Consider the following 21,671-nt stretch of genomic DNA (forward strand, 5'->3'; position numbering starts at 1 on the left):
GGTAAGTGTTCACAAATGCTTTTTTTTTCATGTTATGATGTTATATTTTGTTATGCTGCAAACATGCTGGCAGAACATTACCACCAGTAAAATTATGAAAGGCACAACTATGTCCTTTCTTGGTTAATGAGTTTTTCAGAGTTTGGGGTGCTTTTTTTAAATTGTATATAACTAGTATCTTTTTATTCTAACCTCAAGAAAAATCCAGTGCATTTTTGTTTCCAAACTCTCCCAGCATACAGTGTAGGCAAAGATTCAGAAATCAAATCCAAAGAACACATTACAAGTGAAAATATTTGCATAGTTTCTTGCTTACATTGTTTTATACTCATTAAGCCCTCAAAAGCTTGTTTTCTGTCCCTGCTTTTGTGGTTTGAAAAGCAAAGTTATGTATGTTTGTTCCCCTCTCCCCCAAATACTTCAATCAACAAAGAAACATGATCTTTCTTCCATCCTTTTCCCTCCCCGCACCAAGCAGTACTGTCAACAAAAAGTTGATATACTCAAGTTGATTTTTTTCCCCTCTTCAGGGGGAATTCAGGTCCTTTGATATATCCTCTAAATTCCTCAAATAAGTCTCCAACACCTGTTCAGAAAACTCTATTAGACCAGCTCAACAGCAACAGAAATGTTTATTCCAGTCTGCACTCTCCTGCTGACTCTTCAAGATGCTGCATATGCAGCCACTGCCATGAGGACATGAGGGAACACTGCTTCACCATCAAAGCTGTAGAGAAAGATCCAATTATTTCTTTTTCACACCAGAAACTTGCAGACATAGTTTTAGCTCAGTGCTGCCAAATAGTACTCAGTCCCTAGAAAAACTAAATTAAAAAATCAGGTGCATTTGGTGTCCTCTCTCAAGGCAAGGAGTATGTTCACACTCTATTTAGTGCCTGATCTACAGAGGCTGGAACAAAGGTCTCTATGGCGATTGCCTGAAAAGAGATACTGCAGGAGAAAGAGGTTCCAAAGAGAGCTTCCTCACTGCCTGCAGAGCCACATGTGGTCTTGTGGTGTGAGGGAACCAAAGCATTGATCTGAAGGAAACTTAGCTGGGGAACTGCCAAGGCAAAACTAGGTAAAAGGGAAAATTCTTCTTGGGAACTCCAGGATTGGGAAAGCACCAAAATCCCCTCTCAGCCTTTCTCCACCAAGAATGACAGCAGGCTGGCCCAGCCAATGCTACACTGCCACAGTGTGAGCTGACAGCTTAGTGGGGGTGGCAGTGGCGTCAAAAAGGGGGCAACAAAAAAGAAAAAAGTATTAAAAAAAGAAAAAAAATAGTTCCTTTGCATACAAGGCCCCAAAGTTGGGGAAGTGTCAGCATATGTCCAAAACATCCACTAAACAATAAACATTCCCACTTTCAAAGAACTAATGCAGGTGGAATCAGGAAACCTCTCGCTTGCACAAAAAGAAGAAACAACAAAAAATTTTAGTTGCCACTAGCATTCCAAGTACCCCTTGGAAACAAAATCAGTGGTGATTCTATGCAGCTCCAAAAACCCAAGGGAACAAGCATCAAGAAGGTGGGAAAGGGCATACTGAAAACACAGGAATTCTTCCTTCACCTCTTAAAAAGGGAACAAGTACATTTCAGCTGTTATATGCAGTATTTGTCTAATGCATTAACTTGAGCTGCATTTCACAAAGGATTTCCAGAAATGGGTCTGAGGTCAAAACTTTTGTCTACAAAGGAAATTAGAAGGAAATTGTAAGAGATAAAACACAGCTTTAGGTTCTGGCAGTTGTCCAGCTTTGTTCACTTTATTCTAATATTTTTAAGAGAATAAAAAAGTGCCTTTAGGGACTACCACATAGATGACTTCAGTCAGGACCATATACAGCCTACACTACATTTACTAACTCATCAGATGCCCACACTTGCCCAACAAGTTCCTTCCCACACCACAAACTGCTTTTCAGTCCAGCTACATTCTTCAATTAGGTTTTCAAGGTAATGTCAAAATTTTTTGGTAGATCAAATACCTAAAGGAAATAAAATGTCTTTAAAATATAAGAATAACTTTTTTGAGAAACATTTCAGATTGTTTGAAGAGATTCCATTAAATATGCTTCTTTCAGTACAGTTTGCTCCAGGCTGTGGTGTAGGAACACTCCCTGTAGCACCTCTCTGCAGCAAACAAAGCGCATATCACACAGGCAATAAACACTCTCCATTTTAAGAAGCATATGCAGGCTGCTCCAAACCTTGCCTAATGTAGGGAAGACAGGCCATTGCTGGCCAAGGAATCATTAGGCAGGCTTTCCCACCCTCCTCCCTGATGTAATTATATATACCTCTGCTGCTCATTACACTGCACTGCATCAAACAGGCCTTCAAGGCTGTGACCAGAATATGGCTTTTGAATAAAGCCTGCACTAGTAAAACAATCCAAAATATGTTTATGCTTTTCAGAGCATGTTTGTCTTCAAAGTATCTGCAGTTATGTATCAGGAGTAGGATAAAAGAACAGCTTAAGTTCTGAATCCAGTGAAGAGTTAAGCTAAACTGTAACTGAGCTGGCAAAACATCCCTCATCTCAAGAATTAATTTTTCTTCACTTCCTAGGTTTGCTACAGAATTACTCTAAACCTGTTTCAACTGATGTGAGGAACTTTTAGCATCTGTAATTTCAACAGTGTGTTTTCTGTCTTCTAAGACAAACTGTCCAGGAGCCACAAGATCTAACAACATCACCCAGACAACTTCTTCTGAACGTGCAAGCAAATGAATTGAAGTTGTTTCTTATCAGGAAAAAGTTAGAGAGCTATTAATACAAAACTTGCAAGAATTAAATGAATTCTTACTTTTTTTCTTTTATTGTGACGTGTAACAGAAAGCAAGAGACAAATGTATTTTGGTTTTACCCATCTTGCTTTGGTTATTCACCAAAAAAGGCCCTTTAAGAAATTCTTTGCATATCTGTTCACAGTGTAACTAACCAGTGCACACAGGAGATCCACAGCCTCTAGAACCAGCTCCTGGTGTCCAATCCGTGAGATACCCAAGTCTTCAAGGTCCTGGTGAGAAATCTGTAACAGCTGCTCACCATTTATCTTCTCCCGTTCAAATTTATGGACATACTGCTGCAGGCAATCATCCAGGCCTGCCAAAACACAAAAGAGAGACAAGGGGACATTAGAAACAAACAAACAAACCCCTCCAAAAAAAAAATCTAGAAAAAGGCAGAAATTTAAAGTTCATATAATATACAATGCAAAATTATGAATGAAACTTGCAGTGACTGAGGTTGTGCCACAGGAGCACAGAAATAGAGCACATAAGTTATGGGGATCTTTGGGTCACCTAAGTCAAGGCACAACCTGCCTGCTCCTTGTGGATCAAGCTCAGCCAGTAAAAATGTGCTTTGTTGTCTGCACAGGCAAAGTGACCAAGGGACATACACATCAGCGTAACCCAAACCCTGAGGGGCATCCACAGCAACAACAAAAAAATAACAACCGTCCAAAAAAAAAACATCCAGGGCAAGGCAAGAACAAAGATCTTGCCCAATGCCTGTTAAACAAGCAAAGAAACAAAAGCATAAACTGATGAGAAGGAAAATGACAAAAAAAAAAATAAAACACAAAGGCAAAGCAATCAAAAGGATGTTTGGCTCAAGTCTCATTATTACCTTGATTTATAAGAGCCTGCAGCTTCCTGAAGCAGCCATTGCTTCCCCTTTCTGAGGATCAACAACACACACCAGTAAGAAATCTAAACCATTTTTCTATCTAGAAGTATTTTTAAACCAGTTTAGACTATTTTGTTCCAGCAATATCCCCAAAATCCTCACTTTAAACAATGATTCTATGATCCTGTTCTCTACAGTAGGTTTTTCCAAGTGATTACAGAAAGTGTTTCTGGTTTTTATCTCATTTTACTCTAAGCTTCATGTGTTAATCCTGTTTCCTTGTGTATTTTCCTTATTTCCTCTGTTGTTTAAGAGCCTGTGAACAGCAACAATCTGGGGGAGAATTTGGATGGATGTGTTATTTTTTAAATGTTTCAGTGCTCTTGTAACTCTGTTCCCCTTCAATATTTTGGCTGGAGCAAAAGGAACAGACCCAATTAGGTCTGTTTCACAGGAATACACCACACTCATTGAAAACAGTTGATATGAGCAAAAATTCAAATAACACATTTGACGTCTTCTTTGTATTGTCCAATACAGCTACATTGTTTTACCATTCCTTTTTAAAAAAAGGTTGAACCTTTACTTGAATAAAGGATGTTTATGCACAACTCCGGTTCAAAAGGAAACCATTGAGATGGACAGGATATCAAACGCAGCAGATGAGAAACACGAACAGCATCCTGAACTACAGAGAAATGAAAACACCAGCACTCAGCTCCACTCGTGGAGCTGCAGCAGCAGCCTGGAAAACAAGCACTCCCAGCACACTCTACCACCAAGAAAACACTTGACTCAAATCACAAAGGGGGTTTGAGGAGTCACATGAAACAAATTCACGCCCAAACAGCAGCAGGAGCAGGCACAGCTTCCCCACAGTGCCTGTGCACAGCAGATGTGCAGGGGATGGGCTCCAAAGGCACAGCAGATGTGCAGAGGGGATGGGCTCCCAAAGGCACAGCAGATGTGCAGAGGGGATGGGCTCCCAAAGGCACAGCAGAGGATGGGCTCCAAAGGCACAGCAGATGTGCAGAGGATGGGCTCCCAAAGGCACAGCAGATGTGCAGAGGATGGGCTCCCAAAGGCACAGCAGAGGATGGGCTCCAAAGGCACAGCAGATGTGCAGAGGATGGGCTCCCAAAGGCACAGCAGATGTGCAGAGGGGATGGGCTCCAAAGGCACAGCAGATGTGCAGAGGGGATGAGCTCCCAAAGGCACAGCAGAAGATGGGCTCCCAAAGGCACAGCAGATATGCAGAGGGGATGGGCTCCCAAAGGCACAGAAGAAGATGGGCTCCCAAAGGCACAGCAGATGTGCAGAGGATGGGCTCCCAAAGGCACAGCAGAAGATGGGCTCCCAAAGGCACAGCAGATGTGCAGAGGATGGGCTCCCAAAGGCACAGCAGATGTGCAGGGGATGGGCTCCCAAAGGCACAGCCCGACTGAACACACACCCCTCACCCTTCCAAGTGCATGAGGACAGACACCCCTTCACAGGACTCAGGCAAGCTTAATTATGAGAGTAAATCAACATCTGGCTGAACGAGCTCGACTCCTCCCTGTGCAGAGCTACCAGCGCACACAGCTTGATTTTTAAGTGTAATTATGAATGGAAAAACCTGCATGCAAGTCTTGCAGTCTCCCAGGGCTACAGTTGTTCAGGGTGCACTCTTGTTTCTTCCCATATGTCTTGGCAAAGCTGCACAAATTTTGAAAATTGAGCCCACTGTTCTCTTTCCCACAGGCACCAAATTCCTCCTTAGGCTATACAAACTCTTTTCTCAGGAAAAATAATAAAATAAAATAACTGGCCTTCATTGTTTAACAATTTATTTTTTCAAACAAATTCACAACCATGAATGACATACAGTGCACATATTTGGCATTCCCAATTTTTATTGCTGCCTCACAGACCACTGTTTCCCATCATTTGCTCTTGTAAGCCCATAGTTTCCATTACAAACTACACAAACACCTAAAATAAAACACTTCATTCAGCATGCAGTCAAAGCTTTATTTTTAAAGCTTTTTATGCAGTTTGGATTTTGCCTAATATCCTTTCTAGAACTTCATTTTATGCTAAATCATGGAGATTCAAATGTATATATCCTCCCCAAAAATACAACGATGAGTCTTCATTTGCCTGTGCTTTTTTAAACTCATGCTTGCCCATTCTAGAAGGTCTACTAAAAAAAGAAGGGCTACTTTAAAATTTTATTTGTAATCAAGAGCCCTTAAAAACAGTACTTTTATAACCGCACTGCAGGACTATATAAAATAAGATATTACAAAATTGCACAAATGCTGACTCAGAATAGCCAACACAGTGGTACAAATGCTCAGCTAGACTCGTATTTAAGATTAAATGACAAAACTGTGCAAAGCAGGAAGTGAAGACAGACCCACTAACTCATGTACTAGTAGATAGTTCAAGATGAGCTTACCAGCATTAAAACAATTGCTAATGTTTTTACTAAGAAACCTAGGGGGAAATATTAAACATTTTAGTTGAGATTGCAACCAAATTTTATAGCCTATAGTTTAATTTTCCATTATATGAATGAAATCTAATTGTCTAATCACAAGGGAATCAAACACATCATGTGCAAACCACACTTCCAAGAGGGAAGAGAGAAGGGAGGAAGGACTCATAACCCAATTCAATGAATTTTAATAATATTTAAGCAAAGTTTTAAAATCAGCATTCACATGTCACCAGTAGTCTAAATGAACTGCTTATTTTCCCCTTCTTCCACACATCTATACTGTTTCCAAGTATTTTTTCCATGAACTTCAGAACCTTATGGAGACTTGCTATTGTCAATTGCAATGTCTGGATATTGCTGAAGAACTTAGATGAATTAAAAACAATAAAAAGCAAGTAGAGATTACTTGGATAAATTCTTACACTACTTAGACACTTTGTTACATGCCAGGTCATTTTCAACAGTGCAATATTACCAGGTTCAAGCAAGAAAGTAGTTTTCTGTTTTTCTGAAAAAAAACACAATTAAGACTAACATTGAAAAAAGGTATCTACATTTATCTCCTTTATCCACAGAAGAGCCTTTCTCAAAACTAACCTATTAATTTTCAACTCAAAATGTGTTTAAAAAGCATTTGTCTCAATCACGTGTGAAATCTTTACATTATTGCACATACAACAAAACCACTCACAAAAGAATGTCCTTTCTATTTATGTAATTGTTAGAGAATGAGGAAAGGTATAAATAAAAATAGCAATTGCAGAATATTATTCAAGTTTTAGAACACTAGTAGCAGACATTATTTGGGGGAGGGAGAGTGGAAGGAACAGACTAATTCAGTTAGGTTTTCACAACTCACATAGCACTTTCTGATGAACAGCAGTGTAATTTGAACAAAACTCCCTCCAAAATTTTGGCAGGTGTAGAGATGTGCAATAGATCCTAAGAACTGTCTAGACTTTTCTGTCTAAAATAACCACCAAGAAAAGCACCCCTGAAGACATTCAATACCTTGCATTCATGCAAAAACATTAGGACAGAGCTTACACTTAAGGATTTGCACTGATACCAATCTCAGTCTGTTTCCACAATTAAGAAAGTTATTTTGTGTAAGAATTGAGGGGAAGAAAGAGACAACTTGGAGCGAGTTAACGGTGAGGCTTGGGTCCCAGCCATAACTATCGGTTTTCCATTCAGACAGAATTAACATTTCTATAGCTGAGAGATATCAGCCATCGAGCAGTAGCATACCTGACTCGTCAAAAACTAGAGGTGTGTTTTGTGAGCAAAGTCCTTAAAAAAGCGTGAGCTGGACACTACCAAACAATTTACTTACCATAAAGCCACAATTAGCTAATCCATCACAGGCACAGCTGACTTGCCACCTCTTTTTTCCTCCCTCACTCTCTTTTCTTTGATACTACAGTCAACAGACAGTGGTATCTGTGATCTCTTTTCTTGTGATAGCACAGCCACCTGTCCCACACAGCAGGGCAGAGGGGGCAGAGAGCAAGGAAGAGGAGATGGACAGGGCAAGGGACTGAGGAAGGCACGGGGAGGAGAAGCTGGAATGTGACAGGGATTAATTTCCTTACATTCAAGAAGAGATTCCCAGGACAACTCATAAAATGCCAAAAGTTGACAGCAGGAAGCGGGAGGAGCTCAAGCCACTTGAACAGAGGAAGAATTCACAAGTACAAGAGTTTTTCCTTCACCAAGCAGGAATATGGGGATCATTGCTCACTGCCTCAAGGAAATAAAGCATTGTTATGATCATTTTCTCTCCTCTGTTGGGCCACTCTAACAAGCAAGCAGCACCTGGCATCTCAGCACAGAACCAAGGTTCAACTACAACCCTCATTCCATTAAGGGGCTCCCTGGGACCTTGGATGGCCTGTTAGGATAGGACTGCCAAAGTCATCTTTGCCTCTTCACCTTTAAACTGATCCTCCTACCTGAAAAAGTCACTCTTATTCTGGTCTCCTCTTCAGGGTCTATGTAGCTGACACTTTTAGTACCTAAAGATTCCCTGCACACATCAATTTCATCCCTCCCAAGCCTTGAAAGATAATCAGTTGCATGAGAATCTTTGGCATATCCCATGGTACATGCCATTATACTGTCATTTACATTCCACATCATTTTATAACAGCTACTGTGATAGCTTCCTCTATCAGAGATCATTTCCTCTATTTCCAGGACTGGAAGAAATTAATCAAAGATAAAGCAGGAGGGAATCAAGACAGCAAATGTACACTAGAAAGAGAAAATAACTACTTCATAAGCAGATGAACCAGCACCTGAGATGGCAAATGAAAATAAGGAAAAAGGGGTCTGCAAGGCAGCTGAAAGCTGAAACAGCTCAGTAGGACAGATACAGGGTGAAAAGAAATAAGAAAAGTTCAAGGAGAAGAAAATAAATACATGGTTTTCTTTAATATAGAACACAGTGGGAAGGTTTTACACAATAACACCACAGATGCCATTCTTCTTCTGCAGTATCACAAACAGAATCAGGGATAACTTTACCGGAGAAGTTCAAGGTTCTTTTAATGGAGGATTAAAAAAAATTAAATCTAGAGCAGTCAGTAGAAACTTATCTCACTAAAAATTTGATCCTAGGTAGGAACTGACTTCCTAGGATGCACTGCCTGATTGTTAGCTATCATCAATGTTTTCATGTAAATATTTCCAAAAGGTTCTGAAACAAAAGTTTAGTTATGAACTAGTGTGAGCCACTTTTAGGGGCTAGAGATGACCTCAAAGGTCTTAGCTTTCCAAGGAAATGCTTTCAAGAGATCTTTGTATTATTGTCTAGTACAAGTGTGAAAAAACTTCCTCATTCCACTTTTTACTCTCATGTAATTTTAAAATCAGTCATAACACTGACACCATCTGAGGTATCAATCACTTAAAAAACAAAACAATACAAAATCAGAGAGCAAGAGCTTCTTAATAGCACCATGGAAAAAATGTCTCTAGCCTAACCAGATTGTTTATTAAGTAAGGTCTCCTCATGTAGTCACTTGTAAGCAACTCTTCTACGAGCATCTGCATCCTGAAGAAGCAGGCACCACGTGCTGCCTCACCAGCAGGCACAGGTACAGCTTTGCTGAGCACAGGCACTGCCCAGAGCAGCCAGAAGTGTGCTGAAGTTTCCTGTCAGTCTCCCCCACCACACAGGGATGGTCCCAGACAAACTGCTGGGCTCTGCCTGCCAGTGGGGATGCAAAGGGCAGCTCTCTCATTAAGGTCACAGCAGGACAGAGGGAAATGGTGAAGCCTCCAGCCTCGATAATGAGTGCTTTACTGTCCCCTCTGTAATCTCCCCTGACTGACAGTTGCACAGAAAGGCTTTTGCAACATGTTTCTATTTTCAGTATTTTCAACTAATATATTTAGCCTGGAAAAACAGGCTCCATACTCATGCATTCATGTTACCTCAAAATAAATCCATTCATTCCATTCAAATCCATCCATAAATCCCTTAGCTTTTTATTTATTTTTTTTAGCACAAAACTGAAAGCTTTGCCTTGTAATAAAAGAACTCGTGGGTAAATTTGGGTTGTAAGCTATCCTGACCAGAGTGAAAACAGAGACTATGTTTAACCTTTAGTTGCTCAGTATAGATACAATCTCAGACTGACAGCCCTTGTGTTATGCTACACTTTTTATCAGTGCTCCCTACAAAGCCACTGACTGCAACCATTCTGGCAAAAAGTGCCTATTGCCTTGGTCCAGACAGTAAATCTGAGGACAACTCTAAGCTTTAACACTTGGCAATCATAAAGTATGTTCAGAAAGAGTCAAATTAGCTCGAACCCTTCCAATACTCCAGAAGTTTTAGAAGGCAAGACTTCTCTCTACAAAAGCCAGAAAAATTAACTCAAATTTTCCTCAAAAAATATTTTCAGGAAACTAAGCAGACAAGTTTTACAGAAGAAAATACTTTGGGGAGAAGGACATGATAAAGGCCTAGAAGGCCAGAAGTGGCCAGAAAGAACACAGATTGCTCATCATATCTTCCAACACAGGAATCAGAGTGAAGCAAGCATATAACAGGTCCAAACAAGTCATAAAGGAGTGACTCTTCACACAGCAGTATGCAATGAATGCTCAACATCCATACACAGATTCAGGGAAAGGTGAAGAGGTTCATGAAAGAAAGTGCCACAGAAGCCAAGTCTGACCCTGACAGATGCAAACAGAGATGGTTTAAGGCTTGAGGAATGGCAAACGCACGAGGAAATACAGTGAGTCATCTTTCCTCTTATATTCCTTAATTTACTCCTTTTTGGCAAACATTCTGGAAGGACACTTAGCTAAGCAGCACAGAACACAGGACTATCACAGCTGTGCCATACACAGCACCAAAACATAGATGGCAGCTTCCCTTTTAATTACTTTTAGCACCATAGAACTGTTTGGGTTGGAAGGGACCTCAAAGATCATCAATTTGCACATCATTCTCTCCACAGCCCCCCAGTATGGGCAGGGACATCTTCCACTGCACCAGATGGCTCAAAGTCCCATCCAGCCCGGCACTGCACATTTCCAGGGATGGGGCACCCATCTTCTCTGGGCATCTTGTTCCAGTGCCTCACCATTCTCACAGCAAGGGTGAGCTCCTATTCTAAGACTTGAGAAAACTGTCTGTCTTCACTTGTGAAAGCTACTCTTGGTTTTAACATTTTCTGTAAGAGTGACACAAGATTTTCCCAAAAAGGCAAAACTCTGTATAGAGTAATTAGAATTGGGGAGGTAGAGGGGAAGAAGAAAAAGCTATACACTAATACTGAATTGTGATATCAATTTAAGCCAAAGATAGATCCAAACCTTTTTCAGACTGGTTTAAAAAAACACAGCCAAAAATTTACCCTAGTAATACTAGGAAATAGAGCACAGTGAATCACACAGCTGCTCTCATGGGTTTAGTAATCTAGATTGAGATATTAACAGCAAATGGAAAATTACTAGAGTGAATTAATTTATAAATTGCAGCTTTGATTGACAATGAGTGAATTTGCATCAGAACTCCAAAACTCCAGAACCAGAACTCCATTTGACATGGAGAAATGGTAGTTCAATAAGCAGTGATAAAGGCAACTCTAATAGTCGAGAAGTTAATGGTATTTAATTCCAAAATTTCAACTCAAATTCAAAGTAGAGCTGACTTTTCTTTCTTTTTAATAGCTCCTTTTCAGATAATTCATGAAAAAAATTGGGGTGGAGAAAGAGAAACTTATTTCTAACATTTTCCATAGGGGGGTTCTTATTATGACATAGCTTTGAGACTTCGAATTAAAGGCAAAATTGAAATGCAATGTTACAGAAAAGTGAGTAGTGATAGCATGTCATGTATCTAAAAAAAAAGAACGAGGGAAAATACAACTGGAATACAGTATAACATCATAAAGATTTAACCAGAAAAAGCAGGCATCAGAATATACATGCAGTCATGCTTTTCACTAGCAGAACTGGCCTGGCTATCTGTGCAAAGCTGTGGGGCCCTAGGCCACAACCCCGTGGGGCTTTGGTGCCATCACACTCACTGGTGTCACCCACTTCCCCAAGAGACTGATTCATCTGTGAGAATTCAGCCATTAAATATCACTTGGCTTCCAGGGGTGAAATTTTCACTCACCTGGGAGAGAGAGGGAAGAGATGAGACACCTCTTGTTGAGGAGTTACCACTCAGCCCCAGGCAGTCAGACTCCATGGTGCTACCCCAAATACTCATCCTGGGAAAAAATGGGTTTCCAAGAAAGAACAGAAACCACAAACAAGAGTTCATACTCAAAAAACCAGCAGCATGATATCTTGCTGCCAGCATTTCAGCTGTAACTCTTTGCTAATCCCACACACAACCAGAAAAAGGACTCCTGACCAGAGAAAGATGAAGGGTGAAAAAAGAAGAGAACAGATGCAAACTGTTTTTTCCTGCTGACTTTGGTGTATGCTCTGCATGCATCAGGGATTAAGGTCCATATGATGCAGTAGCTTCACACAGAGCAACACTCACTCTTTGGTTTTCCCTTTTTAAGAATCAACTGCATCGCTCACTGACCAGCTACTTGTTGCAAAATCAATCTTTCCATGCTTTAACAGATTTTGTTTGGCACATTACATGAATGAGGTGGAAGCAGAGCATATCCACATGCTCTGTGCAGACAGACCTGGCACTCTTAGTTTCAACAGAACATGCAATAAAAGCCAACACTCAGCAAATGCATGCAAACACATCATTAAAACAGAGAACACACCTGCTTTAGGCAGACAAGCCCAAAGAGATTCCTAGCTAATAATGCCACAGGGTGTCGTCAGGGACACTTGTGACAACATCCTCCCCCACCTCGCAGTAAAAACAATATCCTACTTGTGGCAAGGTGCAACTTGTATTCATCTGCTGGGTGCAGCACAAGCAAGGCAATATGAACCAAATACAATGGCAGTATGCTGTAGCTGTAATGAGGCCATTTATTTGTTGCTCCAGTATCACTTAAGAATAACTGTAAACTCCAAACTGAAACAAGAAATCATCTTTTTTCCCCAATATACATGGAGAAGTGTGCCTATTTGGCTGTTGGTTGCATTTGAAACAGTGGTACTTACGTGGGTTTAGAATGGCCCCCAGCTGACACACAAGCACTTCAGCCAGCATGACCCAGATCTTGTTATTTTTTCTCATCCTAATTCTTTACCGTTACATCTAGCAATCAACTTACACCCCTCCAAAAAAAATTATTTTAAACCCACAGAGCATATTGTAGCAGACTACTGCAATGGCAGAAAAAATTGCACATTTTAATAAAAAATAAGGGGGTTTTAAACAAAAAAGATGGTTCTTGAACTAATTCATGCAAACTTTTGATAGCTATCATGCCCAGTGAAACAAACCTTATGTTTGTCACAACCTAATAAAATAGTTTTGTGGTGAAGACATGACTGACAGTGTCAGCAAATACAGAGCTTTCAGCACAGTAGAAGCATAATCACTCAGTGTGACTTTACAATTGCATACATTATGTAAGGCAAGAAAGACAACCAAATACCTGTACTGAGAGAGATGAAACAGGACTTAAAATACTGCCAGCTTCTTCCTACACCCTAAAGAATTCTCTTCTTAAATGGTTTGCAACTGAAATGGTGACTAAACAAAAGATGTTGCTTAAACAGGGCACCACCAGAAGTGAGTTACTTTATTACACCAGCATACATCAATTTCACTCACACACTGAGTGTTGAACTGCTCCACATACATCAGAATATATTAATATGTCCTATGGACTGCTAGTGACACAACAACATATCATCCTCATGTACTGTGCCAAAACTCTGACAATGAAACTTTAATTGCAGTTTCAATGTGGGGAATCTGTTCCACTCTGAGTTTGAAAACCACACTCCTCTAGGATACCCCCAAGTTGTTTCCCAACAACTCAAAGAAACACTAAGTCTTTCTCCAGCAGAAAAAAAAGCAAGCAGTAAAATCAAAATCAAGAAGTGGAGAAAACCAGATGATTCTGGTATTCATTTTTCTCAGCCCACTAAGGCTTTTTTTCCACACTAAGTACACTTTAAGACATGCTAGTCAAGGCATTTTAAATTGCACTCAGGCAGGAGTTTGCAACTTCTATAGTCCCAGTAGATCTGTTCACCAAAAAACTGTTTTGCTTCATTGATGCAAATAAAGCTTTGCCTAGGCACAGTAGAGTTTTGGCAAAAATGAAAGCACACTGTTATCTGGCCATTGAAAGCTGAAGTTGAGAAAAATCTACAAACAAAGTCTTTGTCCCTCCCTCCACAGAGAGCTTGACTTTATAGGGAATCACACACATCCTCACCAGACCGGCTGCAGACCCCACTCAGAGACATGCATTTCCTCACACCCATTAACAGCTCCAAAGAGAAGCCCAAAAGAAATCTCACTGCTGCTACTAACAGATACAGCTGTTTTCACTAAATCAATGCAACCGCAGAGGAAATACATTTCCCAGAATTTTCCAGCTCACACAACTATGCTGAATTTGTTGTGTGGCTTCTTTTTAGTACCACTGTTCTAACACACACATCTTACAGGAGAATTTTTACTCAAAACAAGTCTTTAAAACACCACCATTTTGCTTACAGAAATATAATAGCACTGAACATAAAATAGTTCCAATTTAGATATGGAGTCATTCACAAGATTACAAGAACCAGTTTCTTTTTTTGTTTAAGGGAAACAATTTAATTTTGTTTTATTGTTCCAGTGGAATACATATTGCAGCTTAATCCATAGCAGGAATAGGAAATTGCTTCAATCTCCAGAGGCAAAAACTCTAGAAGCTGTGGAAATTATGGAATTTGGACTTAGCCTGTAGTTCATGATGTATGGCTAAAGACCACATCTTTAGTCTTATTCTTCCCATTGTCCAGTCTCACTCCTCTCTCCAAACCCCTGGTCCCCTATTTTCTCACCTCTGAATCACAGAGCAGGTAAAGCTGGAAGGCACCATGGTGGGGTCTCCTGATCCAACATCCCAGCACTGCACCACCTGCCCCTTGCCAGAAACCCACCAGGTCCATAGCAAAAGGGAGGAGAACTACAGGCGATGAGGGGGTCTCACCATGTTCTCCCACTGTACCCGACATTCTGGGAGGAATGCCGGGGCACCAGAGAAACACTGCAAATAGCAGGCTGGACCAACACTCCCCATCTGTCATACACATCTTTTTGTGAAAATCTTTCCTTAGGATTTTTTTTCCCTTCTGAGAAGCTGAGGCCTCAGAAACAAAATGTAAACAATGGTTATCTGCTGCTGTGGAATGCATCAGTTAGATTTTTGATTGGCCTATCTTGGATGTTTATAATTAATGGTCAATCAAGGCCGAGCTATCTCGGACAGAGTCCAGAGAGCTGCCTTTTGTTATCATTCTTGTCTATTCTATTCTTAGCTAACCTTCTGAGACAAACCTTTTCCTTTGACTTCTTTTTAGTATACTTGTAATATATATACATATCATAAAATAATAAATCAAGCCTTCTGAACATAGAATCAACGTTTTCATCTCTTCCCTCATCCAAGAACCCCTGTGACCACTGTCACACCCATCCCTGGCACACTAGTACACCACCTGGCAGCAAATTACACCATGCAAGGCACAGGTTTAGGCATAGCTTTGGGGAATTATGGGCGCCATACAGGGGGAAACCAGTGCAGAACTGCGCTGGGCACCATGGATTTAAGGAATATAAGGCTCTTTAATGATTGATAGGACATTGGACAAAAGACTCATTGGTTAAGAGGCTACACTTTACTTGCTGATGGGTTGTCACACTGCAAGCGCTTTGGCTAGGGTGTGCTAATTTAGCATTTTCATATCTTGCTTGGCATCCAGCTTTGTCCTTGCACAATGCTCATTCTTCCTTGTTCTGTGTGTTTGAGGACGATACATGGTCTTCAAAGTAACTCTGTAATCTGCAGGCCAGGGTTGTCCAGTCCCTGCAGGAGTACAGTATGCCCTTGCTCTGCCAAGAATTCCTCTACAACAGTGAATGCTACAAAAGAGAGGACAGCGAGGAACCCAATGTGGTATAGGACGTAGGGTTGCACTGCTTGCAAAAAAAAAAAAAAAAAAACCCAAAACATTTAACTCCTTACAAACGGGTATGTTTGCCAGGTTTCACTCCAACTCTCACATATCCTTAATCCAGTTTTCCAAGCAGCAGACACTGAAGTTAAAACTTACAAAAAGGCATCTTCCTACCATTGTGCTTTTCCAGTTTATTTAACTTCATTATTACTATAAAGTAATTCACAATCAAATTCAAACAATTTTCACAACAGCAGACATAGGAACACTCGTGGACAACTTAATGAGCCTTTTCCCTTATAGACTGTTGGAATTTCAATTTTAATGTTAATGCATTCACAGTAACATGAAGCTTACACCAGTGCCATTACAAGATGAAACTGCAAGGTGTCAAAAATTCAAAGGTGTCTGAAAGAGGAAGTGTTTCTGCTTCACAGAGAGGTAACTCCAGTAGAACAGTCACCTGTATTTCCACCTATATTATCTTCCACCTACTGACACTTCAAAGCAGTGTTTCTTCAGGTCATTATTTTAATGCATTTAACTATTCTCTTTGTCTACAAGGCATCACTGAATTCTTATGAATAATCAAGTTTTCCTCATACTGAGATTTTTCTGTGCCACAATACAATTGGGCGGGGTTTTTTGTGTTTGATCTGTATGATTTTGCGTCAGTTTTTTGTTTAGTTTTTTCTTATTATAAAACAATTCTACACTTAAAACTTTTTTTAGCAAAATATCATTTTCTTTGTAGGTTAATTTTTTTTTATTAGGGATGGCTTTCATACCAAACTAATTATTCAAGTTTAAAAAAAAAAATACATAATTCCCATTACTGTGTCAGTCAACACAAAGTCAATAGCTGAAAGAACATGAACTGGTAGATAACAAAAACGCTTACAAAAGGCACAAACTGGCAGACACCTCCTAAAACCCTCAAGCCATTCACAGAGAAAATGTGCTCCTCTAGTGGTTGATCCACCTTGCAAGCACCATACTTCTCCTGCATGCTAAAAACAACTATTCTCTATTTCAGTTATGTAAAACTTCACATCAGCCACTCTATTTCTGTAGAGCAACCAAGAGGAAGGATTTTCTGAATTGGATTTTAAATAAGACTGAATGGATTGGATAGCATTTGTGAAAGTGGTACATAACCACTTCACAGCCTCTCTTCCAAGAGATTATTAAATGGACACTCTCCCCTTAAAGCTTTGAGTTCTGTATTTCCAAAACAGATGCAAGAAGGGATGAAAGTCCCATAAATAGTTTGCATTTGCAATGCCTGACACAATTCAGTCATTTGGGAGCACCCTACATGTGTGTGTGCATGAATGTGGAAAATGGCATGCAAACTTTCACAATAAGGCCCTGATGCTGGAACCTGTAACATTACTTGAAACACCAAAAATAACCTATTGTCCCCCTGCTGCAATAAACAGGTGGAAAACAGGCTAGAAGCGTACAGATGCAAATGCTGTCCTAAAAACAATGGTTGTGATAATTTTTACACCTGTTTTTTCAATGCAATGACTTCTCTCTCCAATTTCTATTACAAGCGTCATCTAGACATTTTCTTTTCTTCTACTTTCTGCTCCAGTTGTATTTCAAATAGCATTAAGTTTAAAGGAGCACATCAAGCATCCTCTTAGTGCTCATATTTCTTTGCATATCAGTATCAAGAACACAAGCAATGAGAAGCAGTAAACACAAGGTTTCATGTGAAACTGAGTGTTTTGTATAGCTCCGTGACTAACATTACACTTAAAGAATGGGGTAGAAAGAAGAATTAGGTTATATTTCATGAGCATTGTAAAATATTCAATGCCTTTCTGGTCCCTGAAATATTGATTGAGAAGAAGTCAGGACATTTATTACTAACATTTATGTTGTTTTTTAAAAATGTCATCTACTGGATATAAGGGCTGTTTAAAACTGGAAGGTGCAAAAACTTAGAAGCAGATGTTTGCCCAGTAACAAAAAGATATTACATCCTATCTGGAAATATCAGAAGTTTTATTTAAATATACTTATTTGTTTTGACCAACTCCAAGTTGTCTTAGCAGCCTCTCTCCTGGATGCATACTGTATGTCTTGTATCACAGAGCCTTATTTTCAAGCTGCTTTAGGAGATCAAATAACCTCTTCAAGTCCTCAGATTGGACTTCTGCAGTCAATCTGCCACATGGTCACTGCTGAGTAGCAATCTCCAGTCAGTGACTGCCTTTTCAAACTTCCAAATCATAAGAAATTGCTCACTGGGCCCAAAGTACTTGCAAACATAAATTCAGAAGTAATACTTTGGTGCAGTACTTTGCAAGGGAAGACAGAACCTGCATCAGGTTGAACCACTTTAACCCCTGAGAGTGCCCCTATTTGTCAACTTTATGGAAATGGACTTTTAAGATGGTGATTTATGGAAGCTTGTTTGATCACTCTTTATTCTTCTCTTACAGCACTGCAGTGACCTCACTTACACCCGAGTTAATCATTAGGTCCTTGCACGAGGTGGGGAGTGGTGGGGGAAGGGAAGAGAAGGGGGGGCAGAGGCAGAAAGAGGAGGGTTTATTTTCTGAATTAAAGGCATTAGCGATATTTAGAAGTTATTAAACAGCAAAGAAAGTGTCTCACACATTAATCTCTGTTCATGCAGACTTGGCTTCGCATCCCCAAACCGAGACTGCTGAGAGTGACACCTTCCCCACATCCCCACAACTGAAACTACCAGGAAACCCAGCAGCTCCAGCAGTGCCCTCTGCACCAGCAATAAAGACCCATAAGCAGAAAATTGTGAACAACTTCTTTGCAAGCTGTCATCACAGAAGCCACCAAGCACTCCCCTCTTCTTCTTACCATTAGCTGGAAAAGAATAAGGGCTCTCCATACAAGGGCTAAAATAATTAAATTTTTTTTAAAAAAATGCTGTCTTTTGTCACATCTATAAGCACCTTCTTTACACTGGGGGGGCAAAAAAGTCCAAATGCCTCTGAAAATTATTGTAAAACAGCCAGGAGACAAGTAAGTTATGTCAAGTAAGTGACAAGTTACCAAGACCAACACAACAATATCATCTAGGAAAGATCACATTAACAGGAAAATACAAGGAATAAAGGGAAGTACAGCCAAAAGAGTAAAGTTGATTAGAAATAACTACTGAAAGTTTTCATTGTAGATATTCACCCCAAAGTGGCCATTTAACAGACCTTCAGACAGCCATGCTGCTTTAACTGCAGCAAGCTCAAAAGATTTCTTTGCATTATTTTCCTCTTAATGTTTATTTCAAATCAACAGAAGCAGCAGTATCTCAAAAGCAAGCAATCCACAGGAGAACATTACAGCATATAACAAACAGGGCAACATAGAAGTCTTCTTATCCCAAAGTTACTCTCTCCAGATATCCCATCCCACTCATGTGAAATATGAAAGACATTTCTTTTAGCCCAATGTTTTCAACCCTAAGAGATATAAAACTGTCATCAACCTCTTGGTCTGCAGACACTGAACTTCAGCTGCTGTTACCTATCTCATGCACACACACTAAACCTGCTGAAAAGATGCTGGAATGAGAGCCACAGAAACCAAAAGCATGTATTTACTTGCAAGCCAGAGCTAAGAGCAGCTCCACAATCCCTGACAATCCTAGACAGTAAACTGCTCAGGCCTGGAGAGCCTATGAATAGAGGGGACAGGCCAGACCCCCACCCACCTCCATGCCAAAACCCCCAGCAAGGGAAGCCTTTAGAGATAACTGCACAGCAAAACTTCCTGGCAAAGCAAAAGTCAACCTGTAAAACAGAAAACCCATCCCACTTGGAGGGAAAAAAAAAAATAAAAATCAACCTTCAGTCTATTCTATTTAGAGCTGGCTTCCATCAGCCCATACATCCATCTCATCACCAAGCCCCTGCCCATCTGGTTTACTGTTGTAAAGAACTTCACAATAGCATAGAGAATTACACTTCCAAAGGAATAAAATGAAAGCAAATAAGAGCACAAAATTCAATCACATGCAATACTAATATTAATCACAGTATTTACATGTTAATTGCAGGTAACACAAAAGCACTGTCCCCTTCAAAGCATGTCTCCTAAGGTGGCTGCTTCAATGCCTTGTCAGCTGTATTAGGTTTTGACCCTTCCATGAGGAAAATAAGTCAACATCTTTGCAGCAAGAATAAACTTTATACTCTTTATTGGTCTTTGCTGGCCCTAAAAATAAATACTATACTTCAACAGGTCAAGCACAAAGTTATTTCATTTTCCAAAAGCAGCAACTGTACACTCCACATTACTTGTGTGTCTAGCACATGAACCTTGCGTTCCTGATAACTTTATGTGCTTAATGCGAAGCAACAACCCCTCCCGCCCTACAGCCACCACACAATTAAGAGCTTGCCATGTCAAAGTTACAAGGTTTTTGCGGCTGAAGAAGCAGTTCATTAGTCACAAGAGCTCCTTTTCTTGAACTCTGGCAATTAACACTCTGTTGCCTGTTCCCACAGTGGAAACAAAAAGAAACATTGCAAAACTGCCTGCCTCTTATCTCCCAAGAAGAAATGGGGTGATCCCTTTAATCTCGTTTGGCTGCCTTCTCGCAGCACCATGTGGAACTGTTTTGGCTGATTGCAGCAAGGTCCATTACTCACATGCGCCTCTCCTTTGTGTGCGCACCCTTGCAAACACTGTGATTCCTGTTCCACCCAAGAGCGAGGCAGGGAGCAGCCTGCTGCAAGGCAACAGCTGATGCGCTTGCCAGATAGCCAAGCTTTGGGATGACAAGCTCCTGCTCGGTTAGGAAACACGGATGCCCAGCACCTTACAGTCTGACAGTCACCAGGGAGGAATAAGCCCAGGCACATGAGAATCACCAGCCATCAGCACCTGCTGGTGAATGACAAGCTGAATGACATTTACAAGCTGAATGAAACGACATTAACAGAAAGAAGCTGATGGTGCATACACTTTTCCATCATGGACAGATCCCCAGGAGTCCCTACTGGATTCTCCTAGGAGATGCTGTCATTACTTGGATGCATAAATGACTTCATTTTAAAGAGCTCTGCAACATTTCCATTAGGAATTCTATCTTCTTAAAAGTTACTCCTTGCATTATTTTACCCAGCCCTCAGGGTGCCTTCCATGAACCAGGCCACACTGTCTTGAGGCAGCAAATAAAACAAGCATTTTAAAGCACATCACAACTGGGTCAAAAAACAAGGTGTATCAACTGAGCAGTCAAACACCAAATCTTTGAGCTTCTCCATAATTTTATAATCACTTTAAACATCTAAAGCAATTGCTTGAAACAATTATCTGCCTGACCCATTTTCATAATTTCGTATCTTTCAGCTATGAGGCTACTCCCTAAAACACCAAAGACCTCAGAGTTCAAGTGCAACACCCCAGCCATAACAAAGCAAAAGGTGTCTTAAGATCATCAGTGGCAAAGCTGAGGACTCTGTCTGAATCATAGGCAAGTCTAAAACAGCATTAAACTGATCAGGAGACCAACCACCTTCCCAGACAAAACGTAGAACAGGAGAGGGCAGGGAAGAGTCCTACAAATACCTCAGCCAGTCCATCTGACATCCTCATTTTTTGTGATGATGAAGAGGCAAGTGTGAGCAGATATTCTACCCTCCTAGTGGGGTGGTGTCAAGATATTTCTGACCCTCTGCTGAAGCTCCAGACAAGAGTCACTGATACTTTTAAGCCACAGGTATTTGCATTATTTAAGCACCATCAGGTATTTGTTGGGAAGTCAGGCAATTTGATTGATGGCTATTTGTCTCTTTCTCATAGCTAAATTGGGTTTGGGCTCTTTTTTTTATTTCATTTTTAAATCTCTTACAGAGTACAATTTTTTTGGTGCAACTTCCAGACAGTGCTAATTCCTAGGTGTAAGAAGCATCTCAAGGGAAGACCCATGCATGTCTAACTAACAAAGCTGCTAGGGGGATAAGGGGCAG

At 40.4% G+C, this 21,671-nt stretch overlaps 1 protein-coding gene across 1 annotated transcript in view; it reads right to left on the minus strand.

Annotated features, from left to right (window-relative positions):
• The window catches only part of CNKSR3 (CNKSR family member 3), a 53,620-nt gene that overhangs the window by 22,310 nt on the left and 9,639 nt on the right, over positions 1–21,671 (minus strand). The window contains exon 2 of the mRNA XM_064708193.1: positions 2,950–3,113. Coding sequence (XP_064564263.1) covers positions 2,950–3,113 — 164 coding nt within the window. The remainder of the gene's footprint in view (positions 1–2,949; positions 3,114–21,671) is intronic.

The sequence above is a fragment of the Zonotrichia leucophrys genome, chromosome 3, assembly GCF_028769735.1.
Source record: "Zonotrichia leucophrys gambelii isolate GWCS_2022_RI chromosome 3, RI_Zleu_2.0, whole genome shotgun sequence".
Taxonomy (NCBI): domain Eukaryota; kingdom Metazoa; phylum Chordata; class Aves; order Passeriformes; family Passerellidae; genus Zonotrichia; species Zonotrichia leucophrys.